Raw genomic sequence first — 23,832 nt, 5'->3', positions numbered from 1 at the left:
CATGATGCCCCTAATCCACCAACAACCCTTTGGAGTAAGAACTGTTCCTTCATTATGCCCACTTTACAGAATAGAAAAATTGAAACTTAGGGAAGTTCCGTGGTTTACTTAGGTTCACGTAGCTAGTAAACTATAGAATTGAGACTTGACACTAAGTCTGACCACAAAGCATGTACCCTTAATCAGTGCACCTTATATTTGCAGATTTTATCATTTGCAAAGTACAATCACTACGTTACTTGTTGGCAGTTTGGTGTAATGATCTGGAGCTAGATTCGTTGGTGAAATTTTTGTATCCACCAATTATTTCCTGTGTGACCTTGGGCAAGTTAAGTTACTTAAGCATTCTGTATCCTAGTCAACCTCATTTATCAAATGAGAATAATATTTCTTACCTGATAGGGTTGTTCTGAGGAGAAAATGAAAAATACATGTAAAACAGGATGATCCTTGTCATGTTACAATAAATGTTAGATATGATTACTATAAGTAATTTTCATAGTATAAATGTGCAATTTTTTATTACCTTGTAAAGTTAAGTTTAAATGGAAATGTGTGCATTAGAAGAGAGTTTATTGCTACGCATCAGATTTTAACTGCTGCTTTTGTGTTTAATTGGGAAATGAGGACAACCAACTATATTATTATTTGCCACCAGTTTTCTTCTAAGCAGCTATTACTGGTTTATCATTCCTACTCAAGTTTTTCATTTATCTTGAAAAGGTATTAGGTAGTTTTAAGCACATTCACTGTAAGTTAGGCTTTGTTTTTATCATTACTCCTTAGGACAACCCATCTGTCTTAAAATTCTCTTAGTATCTGTTCTATCACACTATTTTGGTTTTGGTCATGTGTAAAATATTGACATGGAGCAAATATTAACTGAGTAACATAGTTGAAATATTTCTATGAAACTAAAGTAGATATGCATTACTATTTGAAAGCAAGCATTTGGTTGTGGAAAGAGTGGATTCTTCAGCAGAGCATGATTTGGGCTAAGTCAGGAATTTCTTCGGTGAATGTGTCATGAAGAAATAAGAAGAAATGGTACTTTTCATAAGTCTTGCCAATGGTAGGCATTAGTGACAGTACTCCACGTTTCAGCTGAGGCCCAAGTACTGTTAACTTACCTACCAACAGGGCTTACCCGCACATCTCCCTGTTCTTGATCTCGTTTTCTTTAACCATAAGATGACGATTTTAGAAATTTTTGTGTCTAGGGTTAATTTGCAGCACCAGAGAACCTTTGTCCCTAGGTTTGGATGAACTTTCATATCTTGATCTGCAGATCAAGTGCTGGGGTCCCAACACTTGGGTTGTGTGGTTTCTTAATGATTCTGATACTCAAATTCTTATGTCAGGTATCTGAGCATGTTTCTGGCACACAAAACATTGTAATGTTTAAACAGTAGAATGAGGTGGTTGAAAAAAATAGGCAAACCAAAACAAAACAAAAAAAAACACTTTGAATGCTTGAGCAATAATGACTTGCAGCCTATCTGGGTGTCCTGCTCCTGTATAATCTGGTAACACTTTCAATGCAAGAGCATGTAATAATGTTATGTTCAGAGGAGAAATTATTACACCAATGAACCCTAAATGCATAGAACTCTCTTTACCACCCAGGTTTTGAATATTAGTTAAATTAGCTCTGAGAAATGGAACTGTGGCTTTTAGTCAGGCTTTCTTTCTAAGCTGTGCAAAAATATATTTTTTAAAACTTTGAGACTCTTCTTGGCTAAATCGATGCTTTGGTAGACCTAAACCCCAAAGTACTGGTTGTGTCTGGTAGTTTTTATTTTGGATGGGAAGAGAAAGTGAGGAATAGTTTTCTTCTAAGAAAAAATAATAGCCAAGTACTAGGCACATTGTGTGCACAAGTGATTGGATTACATGAAAAAAAATTAACTTTTAAGGAAAAGATTTTTATGTAGTGTTCTTGGATTTTTGTCATATAAGTTGTTAGGGTCGTTCTGTGTAAGCTTCTGCAGGAGAGTGGCCATGCCATTTTCATGCCTTTTGCTCATTAGATATTTACTGAGTTCCTTGGAATCCAACATGCTGGACATTTGTAGATGTTTGAGACTTTCTGAGCCTTATTCTCCTTTTCTGTGAATGGTCAGCCTTTGAGGACATAAGGTAGGCTCATGGGGCTGTCATAAAGATAGAGGGAACACACTTAGTGAAATTCGTGAGTCATCTTCAATATTTATATCCTCAAGTTAAACTTGCCTCAAAACGTTTTCATGATTTTCCAATTTGCCCTTTCTTTGCCTGGCTGTCTTGACTAGCCAGCTGTTGTTTCTTATGATTGTAAGTGAACACAATCACTTAGTTACCATGAAATTTGGATACAAACACACACCAGAGGAAGAAACTTTCCAAGGAAATGGTTTTGTTGCTGTAACTGTCCTGGATCTCTTTTCAGTTTCTAAGTGTATAATTGTAATGATATAAATTGTTAATTTTTAAGGTTTAAGATACTTCTTTGAAGGTCATTTCTTTCTAAAACAGTTAACTAGAGCTAAAGAACACAGTGTCTTCAAACCACAGATTCTACAAGATGGAAGTAAGACCCACAGTACTTGGATTACCAGTCACCACCCAGCTTGCCATGCCATCTCATTGCAGGTGTGTGAGTGCATGTGTGCCCGTGATAGAGCATCGTGCTATGCGCTTGCTGCTGCTGCCGCTGCTGCGAGTGCACGGTTTTAGTTGGTCTGTAGCTGGTCAAGAGAGGTTCGTTAGAGAGCGCTGTGTGGGGAACTAAGACAGAAGGGGCCAGGCCTTAAGGGAACCTAGCAGTAACTGTACAAACTGGCTTCACCATATGGATTTCAACCAGTTAAAGAAGCCGGAAAAAATAATGCAACTCTAGGGACTGGGTGTTGCCTTCTTAGCAGCAGGAGTATGGCTTCCCTGCTGCTATTAGCCCTTCTCAGACTCTGCTTTTTTTTTTTTTTTTTTAACATCTTTATTGGAGTATAATTGCTTTACAATGGTGTGTTAGTTTCTGCTTTATAACAAAGTGAATCAGCTCTACAAATACATATATCCCCATATCCCCTCCCTCTTGCGTCTCCCTCCCACCCTCCCTATCCCAGCCCTCTAGGTGGTCACAAAGCACTGAGCTGATCTCCCTGTGCTATGCGGTTGCTTAACCACTAACTATTTTACATTTGGTAGTGTATATGTGTCCATGCCACTCTCTCACTTCGTCCCAGCTTACCCTTCCCCCTCCCTGTGTCAGACTCTGCTTTTACTTTAAAACAAAAAGACTAATTATGTCATTTGATATCTTCTCAGTGTGGTTATATAACTGCGTTATTATTTCCATTGCTTGCCTCTTCTGTGTCTTTCAGGTATTTTCTTTCTCCATATAGCTTGAATTTAGACTTCTGTAAGAGAAAATCTGATTGATTCAGTTAGGTGCGTTCTTGTTGGGCACATCTCCCATGCTAGGCCTCTTTGTAGGTTGCTGGCCGTAGGTTGCTCTTCAGAGGTTGGCTGTTCCTGGGACAGGTGCTCTCTGTGGGTCCTGTCGTTGGTGATCATGGCAGCAGAGTCAGTGCCATAAAATGTGGCCCTGGACCCAGTAAGAGGAATCTTTTGGTGCCAGTCTTAAACGAGGGATCTGGATAGTTCTAGAGTGTACTAATCTTTCCAGTACACATCATTTTCTTTCATTTTAAAGGTAATAGAATTAAAGGTAACCTGTGGGCTTGACTGTTCGTCAGTGCAACACCAACGATCCTTTCCATACTGAGAAAATGTGGGGAAGAGTTTTCTAATCAGCACCTGCAGTTTCTTTTCTGAACTGCCTGGTGCTGTTTCCATCTTTGGCTTTGTAGATTCCTAGATAGCCTGAAGTTTTCACTCAAAAAGAGCCATTACATTTCCTGTAACAGCATATTAGGCCATTCTGTCAGTTGCTGTGATTTTCCAGACACCCACAATTACGCTGCACCATTTGAGTCGGTGATTTTGTGAATCCTTAAAGTGTTGCTTCTGCTCTTCTTGTATTTTCCGCACTTGGGCTTACTCTGCAATAGCTGCTTTATATCGTCTCATTCATTCCTTCAACGACAGGCACTACTGAGTGAGCATCATGTGTCTGGCACCATTCCATTCTTCTGGGAAAACAGAATCACACAGTGGTTAAAGCATAGATTTTTAAGAATCATGCATACCTGAGTTCAAGTCATGGCTCCTTTACTTACTAACTGTGTAGGTTGGGCAGTTACTTAGTTTTTCTAAGCTTCAATTTTCTTGTCTGTATAATGATGGTATTAGAAAATGCGGTGTAGGTCAGTTTATTGTGGGAATTTATAAAAGTTTAATGATATATTGTATGTAATATACTTAGCACAATGCCTGGCTCAAGAGCTCAATAAATATGTATTAATACTGTTACAGTGATCACTAAAATTGCTATCAGTTTGCTGCCAAAATACTTTCTGGCACTTGCCGAATAGTTTCTGGTTATCTTGCTTTGCCATTTGATGTTCGTTGCCTTTTTGTTGGTATTAATCCAGCCATTTAAGGAAAAGTCAGATGTAACGTCTGTGATAAAGCCAAGATGGACAGCAGTTTATTAAGTTAGAACATATTATTTTATGGGTACTTAACCTGCTGCCGTTTTTGGCAGCACCTTTTGCTAATTGTTCAAGAATTCGTTGAACTTTTTATGATGTAATTGTGCTTCCTTATGATTAATGTCTTATAGAACAATGCATAGTTTTGAGTAGCAAAACTCAGAACAGCTTTCAGTTTTATTATGATTATTTTTTGTAAAAATTAGGCTATGGGTACAAGAACATATTCTGAGTTTATAAGCAAGAATTACGTCTTCTCTTTGTATCACTAATGCCTCACAGTGTACCTGGCATAAAGCAGCTAGGAGAATGTGGAAAGAAGGGAAGAAGGAAAGCAGCAACATTACATCAGTTATCTTCAGGCTTATATTAGTCCACAGTATGTCTTTGCTTTTAGGCTTCTTTTCCCATTACTTCATCTTCTAATCTGTATAGCTTCTCTACCTGTGAATTCCTCTTCATTTCTATTGCTGATGGCCTCTGTTTCCTGACTTTTTAATTTGAGCCTCCTAGCTTCCGCCATTGCTAACAAGTAGTGGTGACAGGTTCAAATTCATGGGAGTGCTGTACTGAATGTATACCCTGATAAATAATCCATAATCAGTTATACACTGTACGGGTGTACATTTAGTGATTTTTTGATAATTCTTTTTTTTAAGACTTACCTTTAATTCATCCCTATTCAATTCTATGAAATGCATCTCACATTTCACTTTCATATTCCACTCCCAGATCTAAACAAACTAGGCATACAATTGTTGATTGCCTCTTCTGTCATATGTGTAATCTTAGGAATTAGAATTAGTTATTTCATTTATCCAGTTCTCACATTGCTACTTCAGAACTCTTACACTGCCCTTAAAGCCTCCAGTCCTATTTTGCTTCCTTGATAAGAGGCAGCCTTGCCTATATCATGACAAAAGGTAGAAGACATTTCTTTATGCTCCCCTTCTGCATCACAGTTACTTTGTCTTCGGTTCCTTCTTTGGTTCTTTGAAGGAAGAAGTCCAAGTCCAACACTTCTACTGTTGCCAGTCTTCTTCCTCAGACCTTCCTCCAACCCTCCTCTCCTTCCTCCTCCTCATCTCTGTCTCCCTTTCCACAAACTTCTCCCCTCAGCCTACAAACATGCTCAAATTCCTTTCAGCCAAAAAGTAAACTTCCCCTCCATACTACCTTCAGTCTAGTTACTGCCATCTGTTCCTCCTTCCTTTCACTGTTAAACTTCATGTCCTCTCATCATACTGTGCTTTAGCACTAATTTCACTATACTGTAATTGCCTATTTTGTTGTCTCCTTTCTCCGTTAAGCTCTTAGGAGACCTGTGCCTTGGTCACCATTGATTCCCCAGTGCCTAGGGTAGTTCCTGGTACATGGTAGGCATTCAATAAATATTTGTTGAATGAATGAACAATATTGAGCCATGCCTATACCATTCACATGTGAACCATATAGTTTTTCCCTACCCCTACATTTCTATTGAGAGTTCACTTGAAGGCCATCAGTGACCACAGAAATGCTAAATCTAGTGCCTTCTTGCTTCCCATCATGCTTGAACTCTCTACGACCATTAATGCTTACAAAAATGTACCTTTCCAAGATTTTCATGGTTACTTGTATCTGGGTCACTTTGGGCTGGTCTCAGCATGGTATTGCATCCAAAAGAAACAGACAAGCTTCCAAATCTTTGGAAAATAATGAACTTTTTACTATTTTACAGAAATCTTCTAAGGAGATAGAAAGGTACAATTACGTTAAGCTCAGCAAGCTTCATACAAGTTCTCTTTACCCGTCTCTTCCCAGATCCTCATACAGCTTGGCAGCTTCCCTCAATCTCCCTTCTGTAACATTTCCCCCAGAATCTTCTGTAAACTTCCTACCAAAACCTCTTGTCTGCTTTTTTCATCTTCTGGTTCTCTTATTTTCTCTAAGAATAACTTTGTTCTTTCCAATTTAAATCACTTTAGCCTCTCAGCTTCTTCCAGTTCTTTTCAATAACCTGTTATCCTGTTCAGCATTCCAAAAGTCTAGGGAGCATTCTCTTGATTTCATCTGGTTTGTCCTTACCAATTTTCTTTGCATGATTTTACTTAATTTTAGAGCCTTAGATCAGACACTATCTTCTCCAGTGGGTATTTCTTGATCTCGTAGGTTTGGCTGGGTTTCCCCCTTGTGTGTTTCTGTAGTGCCCCGTCTATAACTATATTGAATTTATCTATTTGTGTCTCTCCCCATAGTCTGTAAGCATCTTGAGGACTCCTATCTTTTCTTTATACCCCTAGCATCTAGCACAGTACCTGGAACATGGTGGATGTTGATAAATGTTGATAAATATTTCTTGAACTGATGGTCCTGTGAACTCTGATCCTTCCTCTCTTGCCACTGACTTTTATTTTGTTTCTAGGTCTTTAAGTATGATCAGAGTTTCCTTTCTCCTTTTTCTTTTCTTTTTAAAATACTCTTACTGATTCCTCCACTCCTAAAACATCTGTGAAGATGACCCCAGACCTATTTTCTAGCCTAGTGATTCTGATTATTAGACCATTTGTTTTCAAAGTTACATGTCAGACATCTCCACATGGATAGTTCTCCATATCTTACCAGCAACAGAAACTCAGTAAGCCAAACTTACCTTCTTTTTAAAGTTGCTCCTCCTTTATGTGTTCCCTGTTTCGATTATTCACACTCCTACCTTCTTGGTTACCTAGGCGAATTAGAATCCTAGGAAATACCTTGACTTCTTTCTCTCTCTTACACTCTACCTTATCAGTGATCAATGCCTGTTCATCCTGCAATTCAGTGTTTCTCACATTTGGGTCCTCCTTGCCATCTCCACCTTTAGTTAGGACTATCTCTTATTTACACTACTGCAATAATCTGTTAACTGACCTCCTCTCTAATCTGTCTTCCATGCTGCTGTCAGAACTACCTTCCTATAACACAGATCTGTTGTTACTGTAGGTTCATTGCTTGACTAACTTACTCATTGTCAGGTCTCAGCTTAAATGTCACTTCTAAAGACAATCTAGAGTAGTCTCCCTTATAGTTCTGTTTCGTGTTCCTTTCCATATTGTCATCGAATACAGTTTTTAGTTACGTTTATATTTGTGCATTGATTTGTTTAATGTCTGTCTTCCCACTGGAGAGATTTATGTAACAGACTGGGGAGAGTTATGTAGACCCTGTGCCTAGCACAATGCTTGGGACATAGTAGTCCTTAAAAAGTATTTGTTGAATGAGTGGATCGATAATAGATAGCTTATCAGTATAGGAAAACAGGAGATAACAAAGGCAGAAAAGTTACGGGGTCCTAGAATCTTCCTACATTTTCACAGACATGGGTCTGTAGTTCCGGCCTTTCTGAAATAGTAATGGGCTTCTCCCTTCTGTTGTTGCATTTATTTCCCTAAGGATGAGAGTCAACAATTATATTACCCCACACTCACATTAATGCTGATGTGACTATAGTTGATTTGGGGGCTGTAGGGTAGTGGCAGCTAGATTTGTTGACCTGTTGTTAATACATAGGTGGTACCCTAGCCATGCAGGCAAACAGGTATTTGCTAAGTTGACTTAACCCAGATTCCTTTTTAGCCTCTTGAGTGATGCAGGCCTTTGTACCACATGTTAATTAATGTGTTTATTACTTGTAGGACTAGTTGTGTTTGACATGAGGAATTTATTTGCCTTTTAAAGATTAAAGATTTTAATTTAGCAAACTTTTATTGAATGGAAAATGAAAAAAATTATTTAAAAATATTATCTAGAAACAGATTAGTGAGTAATAAGCAAATTAATCTCCCCCTCCCTGTGGAGCTGCTCAGGTTTCAAAAGTCAGAATTTCATCAATATTCTTGAGATTTCACTGTCTTAGGTTGACTCACTTCATCCATTCAGTAGACATTTTGAGCTCCTGCTTTGTGTGAGGCACTTAGTTAGGTGCTAGGGTTACAGAGATAAGAAATGCAGTTCCTTTTCTCAAATACTGTGAAAGAAGAACATGTTATAAGGATACACAGGAGTGGAATATTAAGGCACACTGAGGGTTTAGTGAAGGCTTTTCATCATTCATTCATTCATTTTTAAGTTGAGTTTTGAAAGAGTTAGCTAGGCAGACAAACTTTCCAGGTAGGTACAGAGGACATGAGACCACATGTAGACCAAGGGAAGGAATTGTAGCCGAATCAAGAAAGGTCTTATATACCAAGTGAGTAGTTTGAATCATATTTTCAAAATTAGGAGTAGCTGTTGAAGGATTTTAAGCCAGGGGCATCTGATAGCATTGAGAAGACTGAATTGGAGATGGGATAAGGGTAAGATTTGTGGTGGGGAAATCAAACAGAAACCAGTTTCAGAAATTTAAAAAGTGATAAGGACCTAATTTTAGGTAATGGCACTGAGGCTATGGAGATGGATACAGATACTATAATTATTTCAGAAGTGGAATTTCTGAAGTGGAGTTGAAGATGGCATCTAGTTTGGGCCTTCTGGTTGGGCAGGTAGGTGGTACCATTCTTCAAGATAGGGATTAATTTGCTTATTACTCACAGGAGGAGGAACACTTTTCTGGGGAAATGTTGAATTAAAGTTTAGACATGTTGAGTTTGAGGTGCTTGTGGGACATCATATTGGAGATGCTTAGTGTGAGTAGGATATACAGACTAGAGGTCAGGAGAGAGACTGCGCAGGGGCTGGAGATTTAGGGATCATTCGTGTACCTGTGGTGGTTGAAAACGTAGAGATTATTGGCAAGAATAGAGTCAACATACCATACTAATTCTCACGTTCTTTTGGTTTATTTTACAATTTAGGTCAGTGCCTTCCTATTTCAGTTTTTCATTTGGAAAATGATGTTTAGCTAGCACCGGTTCTCCTCCCCACTGCCACTCCCCACCCCCATTGCCACGTATGAAATCTATAATATAGCATGTATTTAATACTACTTTAAGAAGTGCTAGATAATTAAACTGTAATACTATTAGGCAATGTGAACTAATCCGTCTTGTATTTTGAGGGCTTTTTCAAAAATCTGTAAGACCTATTTTTAAAAGATTATTTCTTTAAAAAAGAAATATCCTATTTTAAAAAATAAAACAATCAGTGTTCTTGGACTGAAGAAGATGTGTTTGTTGACTCCCATGGCTTTGGTCTATCCAGGAGTTGTTTGTGACTTAGTCCCTATGTCTCTGACTAAGGCAGAAACTATTTCTGAGAACTGGGAGGAAGCCATCTGGGTAAACTAATAGAATCTGACATAATCCATATGATAAACTTAAGTAATTTAGTATCCATAGCCAGATTCTGAGGGCAAAAATATGCTATTAAACATTGAACAGATTATTGAAATAAATTACAGTAATTTTACTTTGCCAAGCTGCACTATTTGGACTGGGGAATATTTTAAATAACAATGAAATGAAAACTAGGCCCTGCATTGTCCTGTATGTTCCTGTGGTCCGCACTGGTTTCTCTTTCTTTTTACCTCTTTCCTGAAGGGAGAACCTAACAATAAAACTTCAGGTCTTGCCATCTAGCTAACCACTAGAGTTCAAGTAGAGATTTTTGTCTTCTTGGAACTGAAATGAAGCAGCCTATTTACCCTGCCCTGGCCAGTGTATACTTAGGAGGGTATGCAGAATGACTTTTAAGAAGTCAGTCCTGCTTGGGATCGAAACCAATGATTTAATACTGAAAGTGTAGGTCTGTATACCATTTAAGCTATCCAACTTTTGATTAGCTTTTAAAATCTGCCTTTAAAGGGAAGAATTCCCAGGAGACTGTGTGTCAGGTTTCAATAGAGCAGATTTTATGGATGAGTTATGAACCTTAAAATGCAAGTCAGTAATAGAAATGCTGACAGACTTGAACTAGAAGAGAAGAGGATAACTATAATAAAACAACATTTTATTATAATCTTATAATCTATAGTAAAATGAGAAAAAAACTTTAAAGTTTTCTGTTTTAATGCTTTGAAAATGGTTTCATTTTCTTGTTATTTGAACTTTAAATTAATCAACAATAGACATCAGCGTAAACCTAACAGCCATGTCAAAATAACAGAGGGCACATTGCTATAGCACAGAATTATTTTAAATCATAAACTTTTAACTAATACCTGTTTCAGATCTTCCTTTTTAAATAAATTTGTTAAGCTTAAATAAATTTGTTTCTAAACATTGATTTTTCCCTCCCCCCAGCAAGCCTCTGTATACTCATTCTCACCTCAGTAAATCACTAAGAGATTACTAAAAAAAAAGGTAATATGTGTATTTAGGTGTTTGAAGGATTGTAACAAAAATGAATGGTAGAGTAGAATTTTAGAATTTATATTTTCTGCACTGAGGACTTCATTTGTTTAATAACCTTCTTTATATTTGTTGATATTCTTTCTTGCCCTGTGCCAACATTTTAGAGATAAATTTTGTTTAGAAATTTCTTACAAGATTTATCAGTATGTTACCAATAACAACACACACACACACACTCATACACACACACGCACACTCTTTATTCATAAGATAATACCTTGAATATGTATCTTGCCAAAAGTTATTACATGGTTCTATATTATTCCTTTAGCTTCACAAGATTACTAGATTGTTGAGAGAGAGGTTAGTTTTTTTGACATTTTTTTCATGTAGTAAAACACACAGTACTCTTTCATCAAGCAAACCCAACTCAGAGTCTTTTTTTTTTTTTTTTTTTTTTTGCGGTGGGCGGGCCTCTCACTGTTGTGGCCTCTCCCCTTGCGGAGCACAGGCTCTGGACGCGCAGGCTCAGCGGCCATGGCTCACAGGCCCAGCCGCTCCGCGGCATGTGGGATCTTCCCAGACCGGGGCACAAACCCGTGTCCCCTGCATCGGCAGGCGGACTCTCAACCACTGCGCCACCAGGGAAGCCCCACAGTCTTAATCAATGGAAAGGTAGAACCGGCACCTCTTGATTTCCTCGTTTTTTTGTATTTTGGGTGGAGCTGACTTTTTTTTTTTTTTTTTTTTGGAGCTGACTCTTGAGTATGAAGGTTGTGATAGGAAATAATACTAGGTACTTGCAAGAAAATACTGGAAGAGGGTTGCCAAGCCTCCTGTATAGGTATGATTTTCTCATACTTCAGAGCCCTGCCCTATTAAAAGTTGTATCTAGATGCATATTAATCTTACATTTGAGCCTGTTCAGTCACTTTTGATATACCTCTATCATGTCATCACTCCTGTGAAGTATTCTATCAAGAAAACTTGGTAACCCCATATTTGAAAAATAATTTCTAACATTTTTTTTTGCCAAGTTACTATTTAAAATCAAACTGTGACTAAAACTATATTTATCATCCTACTACCAGCACTGATTCCCCTTGCTGACTTTATTTTGTCCATGCTACCATCATCATTTTGCTTATCACACAGATTTAAAGTGCCGTTTCTTCTATGAATCTGTTCTTGGTAGCTCCAACCCATGGTGACCTCTTCCTCTGATGAACTCACATTTACCAGTTTTTTTCACTTTTATCCTTTGTGTTATTTATGCATTATTATTTAATTACAGTGTCCCCATGATTAGACTGTAAGCCCTCTGAGTCTCAAGACTAACAGTTTTGCTCTACAGCATGTAAGGTCATGAATGAATGGATCATCAGGCCTGTCCCCATTTTCTGTTCTCCAGATGTCAGTATCCTCTTCATGTCCTGTTTTTACTGGTCTAAACCTTCTATTGCTCTACCCTTGGCTACCCTGCCTGGTCTGCTAGTATCTTGTGTTTATGAAGATTATGGATGATTTTTTAGGAGGTTCTTGGGCTAATTTTAGGGGAATACAAGGGTGATTTTTCAACTTTTTCCTTACCCAGGATCCATTTTTAAACTCTACCACAAGATTCTACCTCTTTATAATTATTTTTAATATTTACTCATGTATCAAAATATGTTTTGAGAGTCTGTATCTTAGATGCAATAGTTTGTGTGTGTGTGTGTGTGTGTGTGTATAAAGAGGACTAGCCAGATTATTTATTTATTTATTTATTTATTTTTTATTTATTAATTGGCTGCGGCTTGTGGGATCTCAGTTCCCCAACCAGGGATTGAACCCAGGCCACCGCAGTGAAAGCCCGGAATCCTAACTAACTAAGCCATCAGGGAACTCCCAGGACTAACCAGATTTTTTACTTTTGATACAGAATAAAAACAAAGAAACATTATCAAGTTCACAAACATGAATTTTCTTCCCAGATTCTTTTGCTTACTATGCTGCTTTTGTAGCCTGGTGGGAACAGAGCAGGCAGAGTATAAATAATTATAATATCATGTATGTAAGTCACTGCAAAGTAAGGCTTATAGTTATTTTATTTAGCCATCTGGTATATACATTTTGTATATACCTTCTTTTGAGCCAAGATTCTGTTGAATTGTAGATGGGAACTATAGAGATGTAGTATAACCTCATTTTAAAACGGAGAAAATTGAGGTAAGTGACTGTACAAGGTCAGTGAAGAAGTCAGAAATAGAGACCAGCTATCAAAGATTATTTTAGTAGGTAATAACATGTACATGTTAACAAAATTAAACAGTACAAAGAGATGTACTGTGAAAGGTAAGTTTTCTTCCCACCCCATCTCTTGGTTTTCTCATTCTCTTCCCCAGAGTTAAGAAGTTAGTTTCCAGTTTCTTGGGCTTTTGAGATCTGTTTTATGTATATATAATCATATAAATGTATATATTCCCCTTCACACAAATGGTAGTACTATACCATACCTTGTTTTTTTTTTCACTTTTTAACATTATGTCTGAAAATTGTAGAACACAGATGTTTTTATCCCTTGGTCCATGAACTTTCCATTTTACTTTACTACCTATCATTTAGACAACCAGTTTTTGTTAATGTGAACAAAGTGTTAAATTATTCTTTGCTTCTGGCATATCGTATTGGGTACCTCATGTGCAACATAATGTGGTATTTCACATTTCTTTCAGAAAGAGCATGGTCATGGATTTATTTTATGATGAATGCTAAAGTGAAATGTACATAATAATTATTACTATTAGTTACCAAAAATAGCTGATTGGGATATTTTCTTTAATATATGAAAAAGAAATGGCAGGTGAAATTTTCAGGGAAATCATTTACTTTTAAACTTGTGTAAAAACTTGTATGTACAAAGCAGTTTAATATCATAGTGCCAGTGATAAGCAGTGGTGCTATAAATATTAAACCACAAATGTTTATTTTCTAATCTCCAACCTCATATGCAAATCAGAAAAAATTTTTCATTTATTTCTCAAAACAGGTTTTAACTATGTGTTTTAATCTTCTTGAGACGACTCATGGTCATCTGTATAAAAATATACCCTTAATTTTGATCATTCAGGGTTTATTTTGGCTAGCTTCTCTGTCAGTGCAATTATTGCTTTATTTTTCAGAGGTTAATGGGGCCTATTAAAACTGCTTGATTTTAGATCTTTTGGACCAGACTATATCACAAAAGACAAATCCATTAAAAAAAATGTGGACCATACCAAATGTCCATGATAAGAGTCATAGAGGCCAAGTACTTACATTTGAATTTTACTTTAGATAATTAGTAATCCTGCATTCTCCCTAAAGATGGCAGTACTTCTCCATGTATCATTTACTGAGTAATTCTGTTTGAAAATAGTATTAATTATAATTCCATTATTGATTGGAAAAAAGTTAATCAGACTAAAAGTATATTTTCATAATATCACAATAGTTAAAATTCAGTAGTAGAACAAATAAGATTGTATCCTTGAGGTTCATAGTATTAGCGCAACTTTTATGTGTGTTATCCTTGACCCTGGACACAGGGTCTTAATGGTTCTTACTGCATTCTGACTTTGGAATTCTTGATGTGACATCATGAACTCAAGTCTTGTCAAGAATTGTAATAAGTCATGTTAGGACCTTGCTGTATTTATATAGTTCTCTCGCCTCTAGAGGTATCATCAGAAAACAAAAACTGACAAAAAACCCCAAACAGAAACAAAACCCCTAAGTAACTGCATATCGTGCATATTTGTGGACATGAGAAATGTTTTAATCTTTATTCTTTGGTAAAAGTTTATATGTCCAAGTTCTACTCGAACTTTTTCTTTTTTGCTTAGGTGACTAATTCTTTTAATAAATGAAATAATTACTTATTGGTGCCATAAAAAAACAAACCAAAAAAAAACCACACAAATCTTCAGCCTTCTCTGCTGTAGAAACTAAGCTCTAAATTCACAAGGTAGTGCTCTGGAACATGGAGAAACAACTCTATATCTTGTTCCTCCATTTTCCATTATTCCTGTTTCGAATTAAATGGTTCTTCCTTGTGTGCATGTGTTTGAAATCACGTGGCATTGTAGTTTGAAGATGGTGAACAGCAAGACAGAGGGCAGGCTAGCCTCCCTGCTAGGCCTCACAAGTAACTTTCACATGGTCGCTCCTTTCTAAGGCTGGCCCTATTGGTTCATCTAGGGCCATTACTGGTTCACCTAGCAAGATGACTAGGTGCTTGAGGACTGTGTCACTCTAACCAGCCTCATAGATACTGGTGTATAAATACCACAATACTACTTTTTAAATTTGTCATGAGATGTATCAGGGACACTGGCTTCTCATGTTTATGGTTCAGTGTATTTTCTCCCAGTAGGCAAATATACTAAATTATAATGAGAAGGTTTCTTGATGAGCATTGAATCAGCTCTTAGTGACCAGTACCAGCAAGCTCTGGTAGTGTGATACATTCATCTTTCCCATAGGAATATACTTGCCACTCAGACTAGATATTCGTCAATTTTCAGAGAATCCTTTCTAATAGACCAGGATGCAGACAGATGGCCAGCTTTTGCTTTCTTGATTTCTTTTCTTACAGGTACTATAGACTGTCTCCTTTAGCACATTTTTTTCCCCATTAGAGTTTAATAAAATTGCACCAATGTATGTAAAACACTTAGCCCAATGCCTGGCATACAGTAAATAAATGATAACTAATATTAATAAATAGAACTGGTGTTAAGTTCAGGTTACCTTGGTACTTGTAATGTCAAAGACAGTCTTTTAAAGGGCCATTTCTTTAGATGACTGATCAATATCATCTTTCATATTTTGAGTTATTTTCATTGTTTAATTCCAGATTCTTCTAACTCAATTGCATTTATCATTCATGTTGAATCCCTTTTGGCTCTGCATGATTTTGCTACCATTTTGTTGAGATTTTGATACTTTTAAAATTTAAGTTTCTTGCTCCAAAATACCCCATTCCCCACAGTTCTTCCAATGTAATGTGAATCTGTTGGAAGAGATAATCTTCAAGTTACTGCTCAGCTCTAGGATATAGGTAATTTTATATCTTATTTGAGTAGATGATGTCGGTTGTAGGCCTTTCCATCTAATCAGCTTACCTTAATTTCAAATCTGCTTAACTTCTTTCTCATAGAGTGTAAAGTTATTTTGAAAATGGTCTGAATCCTTAGAATAGCAGGTGGCCATGGAACTGGGAGGCAATGATTGAACAATCCAGGGGTAGAGGTATGATGGTGGTAAATTCAGCAGTCGATGGCATTACCGATCTGGTGAACACACACTTGACAAATCAAACTTCTTGTGTGAAAATGAGTACAGAAAGGAATAATTGAGATGAGTTGATCTGTCACTCGGGCAACAATAAGCATTGTTGTCAGCCTTCTCCTCTCCATCCATCTGGGGATAAGTTACTCTTTTAAGAATGGCAAAATAGGTTTAGGAAAACAGTGGAGAAATTGCTACAGCTCTTTCTGGTGTTTGTAAAAATACAGGTTATGGTGCATTTTTGAAGCTGGTGGTCTCATAACCACACTTTGAGGACAGTCATATATAGTAAACATTGTGGGAGTTCATAAAAATGAATAGATCATTTCAGACTGCAGTAATCAGGGAAAGCTAATTAGAATGGCTGAGGGTCTTGAGGGATGGGCAGTGTTTGAATACATGAGAGGAGGGAGAAGACATTTTTTGATGGATGAAATGCCAAGAACAAAAGCATAGAGGTGGGAAATAATAGTGTATGTTAGGGGAGTGGAGAGTCAAGTAGTTTGGCACAAAGTTTCTTAAATATGGCCCATGAAAGAGAATCGAGGCATTGTTTGTCAAATGAAAACATTCATTCCAGGGTTGGAAAAAAATGGACGCCATGCCATTTCCGTTCATCATGCAACTGGATAACACTATTGATGGCTCTCAGTGCATCAAGCTTCACGTTTTTGTGGGCTCTCTGGTGTCATCAACAAAGAATTTCATTTTAGGACTCTTTTTGGAAACTGGAAAGGCTGTCAGTATCTTCAAAATAATATTTCTCCCTCTCTCTCTGATAATTATTCAGATGGCAGGAAAAAAATGATAGCACTCTGAGGTCATATGTACACCTGTGATGTCAGGCATACATCATGGTTTTCCTGCTTTGATGAGGGATAGCCACATGTCATTGTGCCTCATTACTTTCCATGTCAGCAGCTGTCACCACCTTTCCAAGAGGTATTGCCAAGAAATGGGAACAGAACATGATGTTTTTCTCTACTAGACAGAAAGAAATGTGCTGCCTTTCCAGAGGTCTTAATTGAACTTGAAGGCAGAGGAAATAATGTGACTTGACTTCAACCTGAAAGCCTTAGAGGAATTTAGTGTTCTAGTACACAGGCTACCTTAACCTGACAAAGCATTCTATGAAATTCTGCTTTGGTTCTGTGTACCTTTGTGAGTCAAGGATTTCAACAATTGTTGCCATGGAGGAAAAAGTTACAATTGATTATCAAAGATTATGTATGTGTTGCTGCATCAAAGTCCATATTACAATTTCAACTCAAGCCAAATCTCAGATTTACTACTAAGCAGTTAGAATTTTAAAATTTCTTTCAGGAAGTCACCATTTTTCTTTCATGAAAAATAACAATGTGAAGGAGGGATTCCTTTCTTTGTAAATATTTGTTTTTGTATATTGCTTATGTTGAAGAAATCAGTTTCTAGTGCAGTGAAATAAAGTATATGGTGTATGCATTTCTGTGCATGCTTCTGGAGGACAAAGTCCATGTCTAAGCAGAATCTCGGACTATTCTTCGATTCCCCTAAAAGGTTAAGAACTAATAACTTTGCTAGTGGGGAGACAATGGGACGCTCTGGATGAATTTGAGCAAAGGAATGACAGGAAATTAGAAAGTGCTCATTTGAAGGATATGAGAAGGAAAACTTTGGCAGGACTGCAGCATGATTTAGGGATTCAGGTTAGCCTTAGGGTTGGAGTTATCTGAATAATCTGAAGGTAATTTTCTAGATAGAGCTTCTCTTAGGAATCTCATGTCTTTTTTTTTTTTTTTTTTTTTGGTTCTTATTGTCTGAGCACAGTGCCTGAGACATAATAGGCACTCAGAAATGTTGAATTAAATTGAAATTGCTGTATGGACATGATACACCAAATGAAAGTTAGATGATAGCACCCCAAAAACGTTCTTCTGTCTTATCTGAATTTAATACTGTTATGTTAAATCATTTGGTGTAAAATAAGGGTTTTGGAGAGACACTGCTTTATAAAAACCTCATGCACACTTTTTGTTTGAGCAGTTGGTTAACGCAAAGTTTTGGCCACTTAGGATTTGTTCTTTTTGTATATTTTATTTCTGATAATTTTTTTTACTACAGGTATGTCTCTAGACATCATTTTTTTTGCTTTATAACAAATTTAATCAGTTATACATATACATATGTTCCCATATCCCCTCCCTTTTGCGTCTCCCTCCCACCCTCCCTATCCCACCCCTCCAGGCGGTCACAAAGCACCGAGCTGATCTCCCTGTGCTATGCGGCTGCTCCCCACTAGCTAGCTACCTTACGTTTGGTAGTGTATATATGTCCATGCCGCTCTTTCACTTTGTCACAGCTTACCCTTCCCCCTCCCCATATCCTCAAGTAGACATGATCATTTTATCCAGTACCTGCAGAGGGAAGGAAACTTGCAGGATGGTGTGGTTGATTAGGTCATCATCTGTTTAAGCAGCACTCCAATAAACATCTAAGTTTGGATTTACTCATCATTAAAGAAAATCAATCTGACAACTGTGAGGTCACTTTGGCTTAAAATATCATTGGAACTTATGTATTAAATGGATCTTCTATCAGTTTAATAACAAAGTCCTGGAATCCCATCCGTACATTACATTAGTATGATTTTATTGTCATCGTACACATTTTTCTGGAACACGGTTTAGCAAAACAGATTCCCTTGGTATTAATGAGTGCTAAAAATTTAAATTTGTTATGACTGGAAGACCAAGATGTAAAGTTTAGACTCGTTTATTGCAGTATTTTAGTTTTGCTTCCACTAAGTTCTTTCAAGTTAAAGAGCAAATTATTGAATACATTGTGAAAACACTGGTATTATCTAAAACATTTGTTCCAAAAGTATGGTAATTTTTTTTCGGAAAACTTTGTGTTCCCAAGTCTGTGGAGATTACAAATCAAATTAGGTTCGTTAGCAGCCCAGAAAGCTTTCTTTTTTTTTCTTCCTGAAGTAGAAATGTTTAATAGAGTAAAATAAGGTATAACTTCACAGAAGACAGTGGTTTTGATTAACTGCATAACGTTTAAGGCATAAACTGCTCTGAAATACTGTGATTTACTCAGAACTTTTGAGGAAGATAAACTACTTCTGTGGACCATTCATTCATTCTTAAAATCTTTTGATGTCCACCACTTTGCTACACAATATAAAATATAATTTTGAAATGGTAGAAAGTTAGAATGGGTACATAAGAATGGACTAAAATGCCTTCTATTAAGTTACTTGAATTTTTTATTATAAAGATATACTTACTGTATACAATTTGGGAAATATATAAAGATTACCTGCAGCCTCATCACCTGAAGATAACCACTGAACATTTTGGAGAGTTTCTCTCCATTATTTTATACATGTGTGGTGTGGTGTGTGTGTATACACATGTACGCACATAAAGTATACACACATCCCACCACTACAAATGGGGATGAACCTAATTTTTTTCATTCTATCTACTATACGTTTCCATATGAATAGTTATATCCCAGCATTATTTTAATAGCAGGTTAGTATCAACTATAAGAGAAAGACTATAATCGTATTTTTGGATATAGGATATTCCCGGTTTCTCCTTAAATTTTTTTTCCATTTTCTTTGCCTGTTGTTTATTGCTGTTACAGATACTGCACTGAATACCCCATATGAAATGTTTGCATGTGTTCATAATTACTCCTTAAGGGAAAACTCTAAAATTAGAATTTCTGGGTCAAAGAGTATTTAAAAATGTAAGGGTTTTGGTACATTTCCCTAAATTGCTAAAAACGTGTATAATGACACTTCAATTGGATGCTGTTTTCCTCTGATCAACACAGGTTCATCTCCTGTGTTTACGTGACAGACAACCTGTTGGGCGGAAATGGCATCGCGCCGAGTTTGGGTTGGCGGCTCCTTGATTAGCTGGGAGGCGCCGGCGCGTTCGGCCCGTTTCTAACCGCCGTGTCTTTGTCTCTCTCCCTGGGGACCGCTGCCGCCCGTGCGGGCCGAAGCCTCGGGAAGCCGTCGCCCCGCAGCGCCGCCGCCCTGCGCCCGGCCGCCCCGGGGAGCCGCTGCCCTCCCGCGGGCGCCGTCACCACGCGCCAGGCCGCCGCCAGCTGCCGCGCCAAGCTCCGCGGCGGCGCCGCCCGGGAGCGCCAGCACGCCGCCCGCGGCCTGGGGAAGCCCGCGCCCCCGTGAGCGCCGCCGCCCGGCCGCCGGCGGACGCCGCCGCGCCCGGCACAGCCCAGTACCTCAAGCCTCGCCCGTCGCGCCTCTCCTCCCCGCCGCACCCGCCGCACCCGCCGGAGCTCTAGCGAAGTCCACTCGGGCGTCGGCGATCTCCCTGGGGTCCTCAGCCATCGCAGACCTGCCGTCCCCCCGCGCTTTACCGAACTCTGTCCCACGCAGCCCCACAGGCGGACCGTGTGCCTTAGGGCCGGCGGGTGAGGAGGAAGGCCTCACTGCTAGTCGCTGCTACTTGCTGAGCAGCACTTCCTCATCCCGTCTGCCACAATCCCGGCTTCTCTGAGAATCTTGCCACTGGACAACACCATCCTCTTTCCCTCCTCCTCGTAATTTGTCAAGTTCCTAGTCAGCTTCTTTCATTATTAGTTCTTCAAAGACTAGCTCCCACTTGAGTCTTCACCTCAAGTCCCATCATCAGCAAGCGGTGACCCGCACTGTCTGGAGTCGTGTGACGCATAACTGTGGTTAAACTTGAACTCCAACCTCCAGTCCACTCCTTGTAGCTTCATCCCCAATGACCATTTCTTCCCTTCGGAATCAGCCCTTGCTCCCGCGTTCTAGACTGCCATCCCAGGGCATCCTCAACTGGGTTTGCGCTGAGGCCGGTGCGTCTCCTGGGCTACTCTTAGTCCATGACTGAGCACAGTCCGGGTATTAGTGAGACGCCGGGACTCTTCTCACGAGCAGCTTGGGCATGGGGACTCCTCAGCAGCCTGGCTGAAACTTTCTTAGAACCCTGCTGCATGCAGTCTAAGGCTCTTCCTGCCCAATCTCCCTCTCCTTTCCTAGGTGCCAGACTTGAATTATGATATGAAGACCCCGCCCTACTCCTGATTCCTTTCCTTTGTCCTTCACAGATGTTCCCTCAATAAAACTCTTCTAAGTTGAACCCTGCCTTGGTGTCTGCTTCTAGGAGGACCTGAGCTAACACATTGTCAGACATTCCACTCTGATTACCATCTTCCTATCCTCCTGGATTCCTTGTTCACTGACAGCTAATTCATTAACCTCATTTTTTCCACTATTTATCGGCCTATGTTTTGGATTCGCTTCCTTTCTTGTCTAGCCTAGATCCCATGATCCATCACTGTTATCATCCTCCTTGAAATACAGTGCCCTCAGTAGTCTTGAGCCTCAATTTCTCCCAGTTTTACTTTCCTGGTAAAATCCCCACTCCAGATGAACCTTACCATCTCCTTCCACTGGCTTGACTGGGACAATTGGACATTTTCTTTAGGAAAAATCACATAACACAGTCAACTAGTTTTACTTTGAATCAATTATCTCAAGCCTCAAATTGGTGCTATCGTTCCTACTGTAGTCTTAGTTTCCCACTTCTAAAATGACTGTTTATACCTTTTCAACTCTCCTCAAATTTTCTGATCCCCTCCTCCCTGTTTACTTTAAATTTCCCTTGGAAAATAGAAGATGTTACATACAAACTTCATCTTCCCAGCACAAGACCCCTCCACCCCCAACCCAGCTAGCTTGGCAACCACCAACTTCCTTTTTGTGACTATGGAGTAAGTTGCAAAGTCCAGCCCCTCCTCTTGTGCTCTGGATCCCAACCCTTCCTGCCTTTTCATGGACTTTTCTCCTTAGCTTTTCCCTTTTCTTCTGCATTATTAATGTCTTGAATGGATCATTCTCATCAGCCTGCAAACATGCTCCAGTGTTCTCCATCTTAACCAAGGCTTCCCTTGTGCACATCTTTTCCATCTATTAGCCGTTTCTCAGCTGTCCTTCATAACCAGACTTCTTTACGGAGTTATCCTTATAGATTGTCTTCATCTTCTAATCTTCTATTCACTTTTCAATTCACAATGTGACTTCCCCACCACCACTACTGAAAGTGCCCATTTCAAAGTCACCAGGCACTTCCATATTACCCTATCCAAAAGGATACTTTCCTGTCCTCACCTTGACCACTTCCTGCTTCTTTAAAGATTATCTCTTCATATCCAAGACACTATTCTGTTCAGGTTTTCTTCCTGCTTCACTGTTCACTCCTAATGTTATGCTCTATCTCCTGCCTAACTTTGAAAAGTTGAGGTTTTTCACCTCCATTGGGTCCCTCTTTTTTTCTATGTGCTTTCCCAGGAGGATCTTTTCCATTTCCATGGATTTAAGTACTGGCTTTAGGCTAATGAGTTACAAATTTATGTTTCCCACTTTGACCTTTCCTCTAAGTTTTAGACTCACATATCTAATTGCTTGCTTTATATCCTCCTTTGAATGACTCAGATCTTTCAAACTTAACATGGCCAAAATCGAATTCCTCATTCTCACCCCAAACCTGTTTACCACATCTTCCCTATTACAGTAAAGAGTACCACCATACAACCAATTGCTCAAGCCAGAAACCTACACATCATCCTAGATTCTTTTCATCTCTCCGCTACATCAGATAGACTGGCATAATATATCCATTTGGTCCCCCAAATAAATCTTTAATCTGCTGCTTTCCATCTTCAATGCCAACACTTACTTCTAATCACTATTTTTTCTCACCTGATTATTATGACAGCCAGCCTACCTGTTTTCTCTGCTTCCACTCTTGACCCATGACCCACTTCAATACATTCTTCATAGAGTTGCAACAGTGACCTCACTCCTAAATTGAACTGAGTAGATTGTAATATAAAATCTAAACCCTTTACCGTGACTCACAGAGTTCTGCACAATCTGATCCCTACCTATCTCTCCAAACCTATCTATGTTCCTCTCTTTATTGCTCACCATGATGTAGCCACACTGGTTCCTCCAACATGCCAAGATCTTTTCTGCACCTCAGGGGCTTAGTAAATGCTGTTATCTTTGCTTAAGCTGCTCTCCTTGGCTATCCTCTCCCCAAACACAACCCTTTAGATAACTTCTTAAATACAACATCCTAAAAAAGGCCTGCCCAGAACATTGTTTGCAAATAGTCCTCACCTCTCTCCTCCTATTTGCTATCTCACTTTTTTGTTTCTTTGAATTCCTTATCTCAATTTGTAACATTATTTATTTGTTTATTTACTTTTGATGTCTATGTTTCCCATACTGGAATGAATGAAAGAGACTGTCTAGATGTCTAGGTTCTTCCACATTGTATTCCTAGCCCCTAGCACAATACCTAGCACATATTAGGTGAACAATAAATATCTGTTAAAGGAATAAATGAACACATTTGCTCATTTTTCTGTTAGGAGTTCACTTTTTATTGATTTATAAGAACTCTTTATATATTAAAACCACTAACCACTAATAATTTGTTTACTCCATTTGCTGCAGATATTTTGCCCCTTGTCATATATGTGCCAATTTAATTCATGATGTCTTTGATATATAGAAATATTACATTTTTTATTTAGATGAATCTATCTTTTCTTTCATGATTTCTACTTTTGGTGATATGTTTGAAAAAGTCTTCTTCCAGCTCAATGTTATATAAATAGTTGTC

General features: G+C 38.5%; 1 protein-coding gene across 1 annotated transcript in view; it reads left to right on the top strand.

Moving 5' to 3' along the window:
* ZNF800 (zinc finger protein 800) overlaps positions 1–23,601 on the top strand; it is a 53,424-nt gene extending 29,823 nt beyond the window's left edge. The window contains exon 6 of the mRNA XM_060108205.1: positions 20,156–23,601. Coding sequence (XP_059964188.1) covers positions 20,156–20,342 — 187 coding nt within the window. The 3' untranslated portion in view covers positions 20,343–23,601. The remainder of the gene's footprint in view (positions 1–20,155) is intronic.
* Positions 23,602–23,832: the final 231 nt, after the last annotated feature.

The sequence above is a fragment of the Mesoplodon densirostris genome, chromosome 9 (assembly GCF_025265405.1).
Source record: "Mesoplodon densirostris isolate mMesDen1 chromosome 9, mMesDen1 primary haplotype, whole genome shotgun sequence".
Lineage (NCBI taxonomy): Eukaryota > Metazoa > Chordata > Mammalia > Artiodactyla > Ziphiidae > Mesoplodon > Mesoplodon densirostris.
Note: the sequence above shows the minus strand (reverse complement) of the source record. Positions and strands in the feature narration are given on the sequence as shown.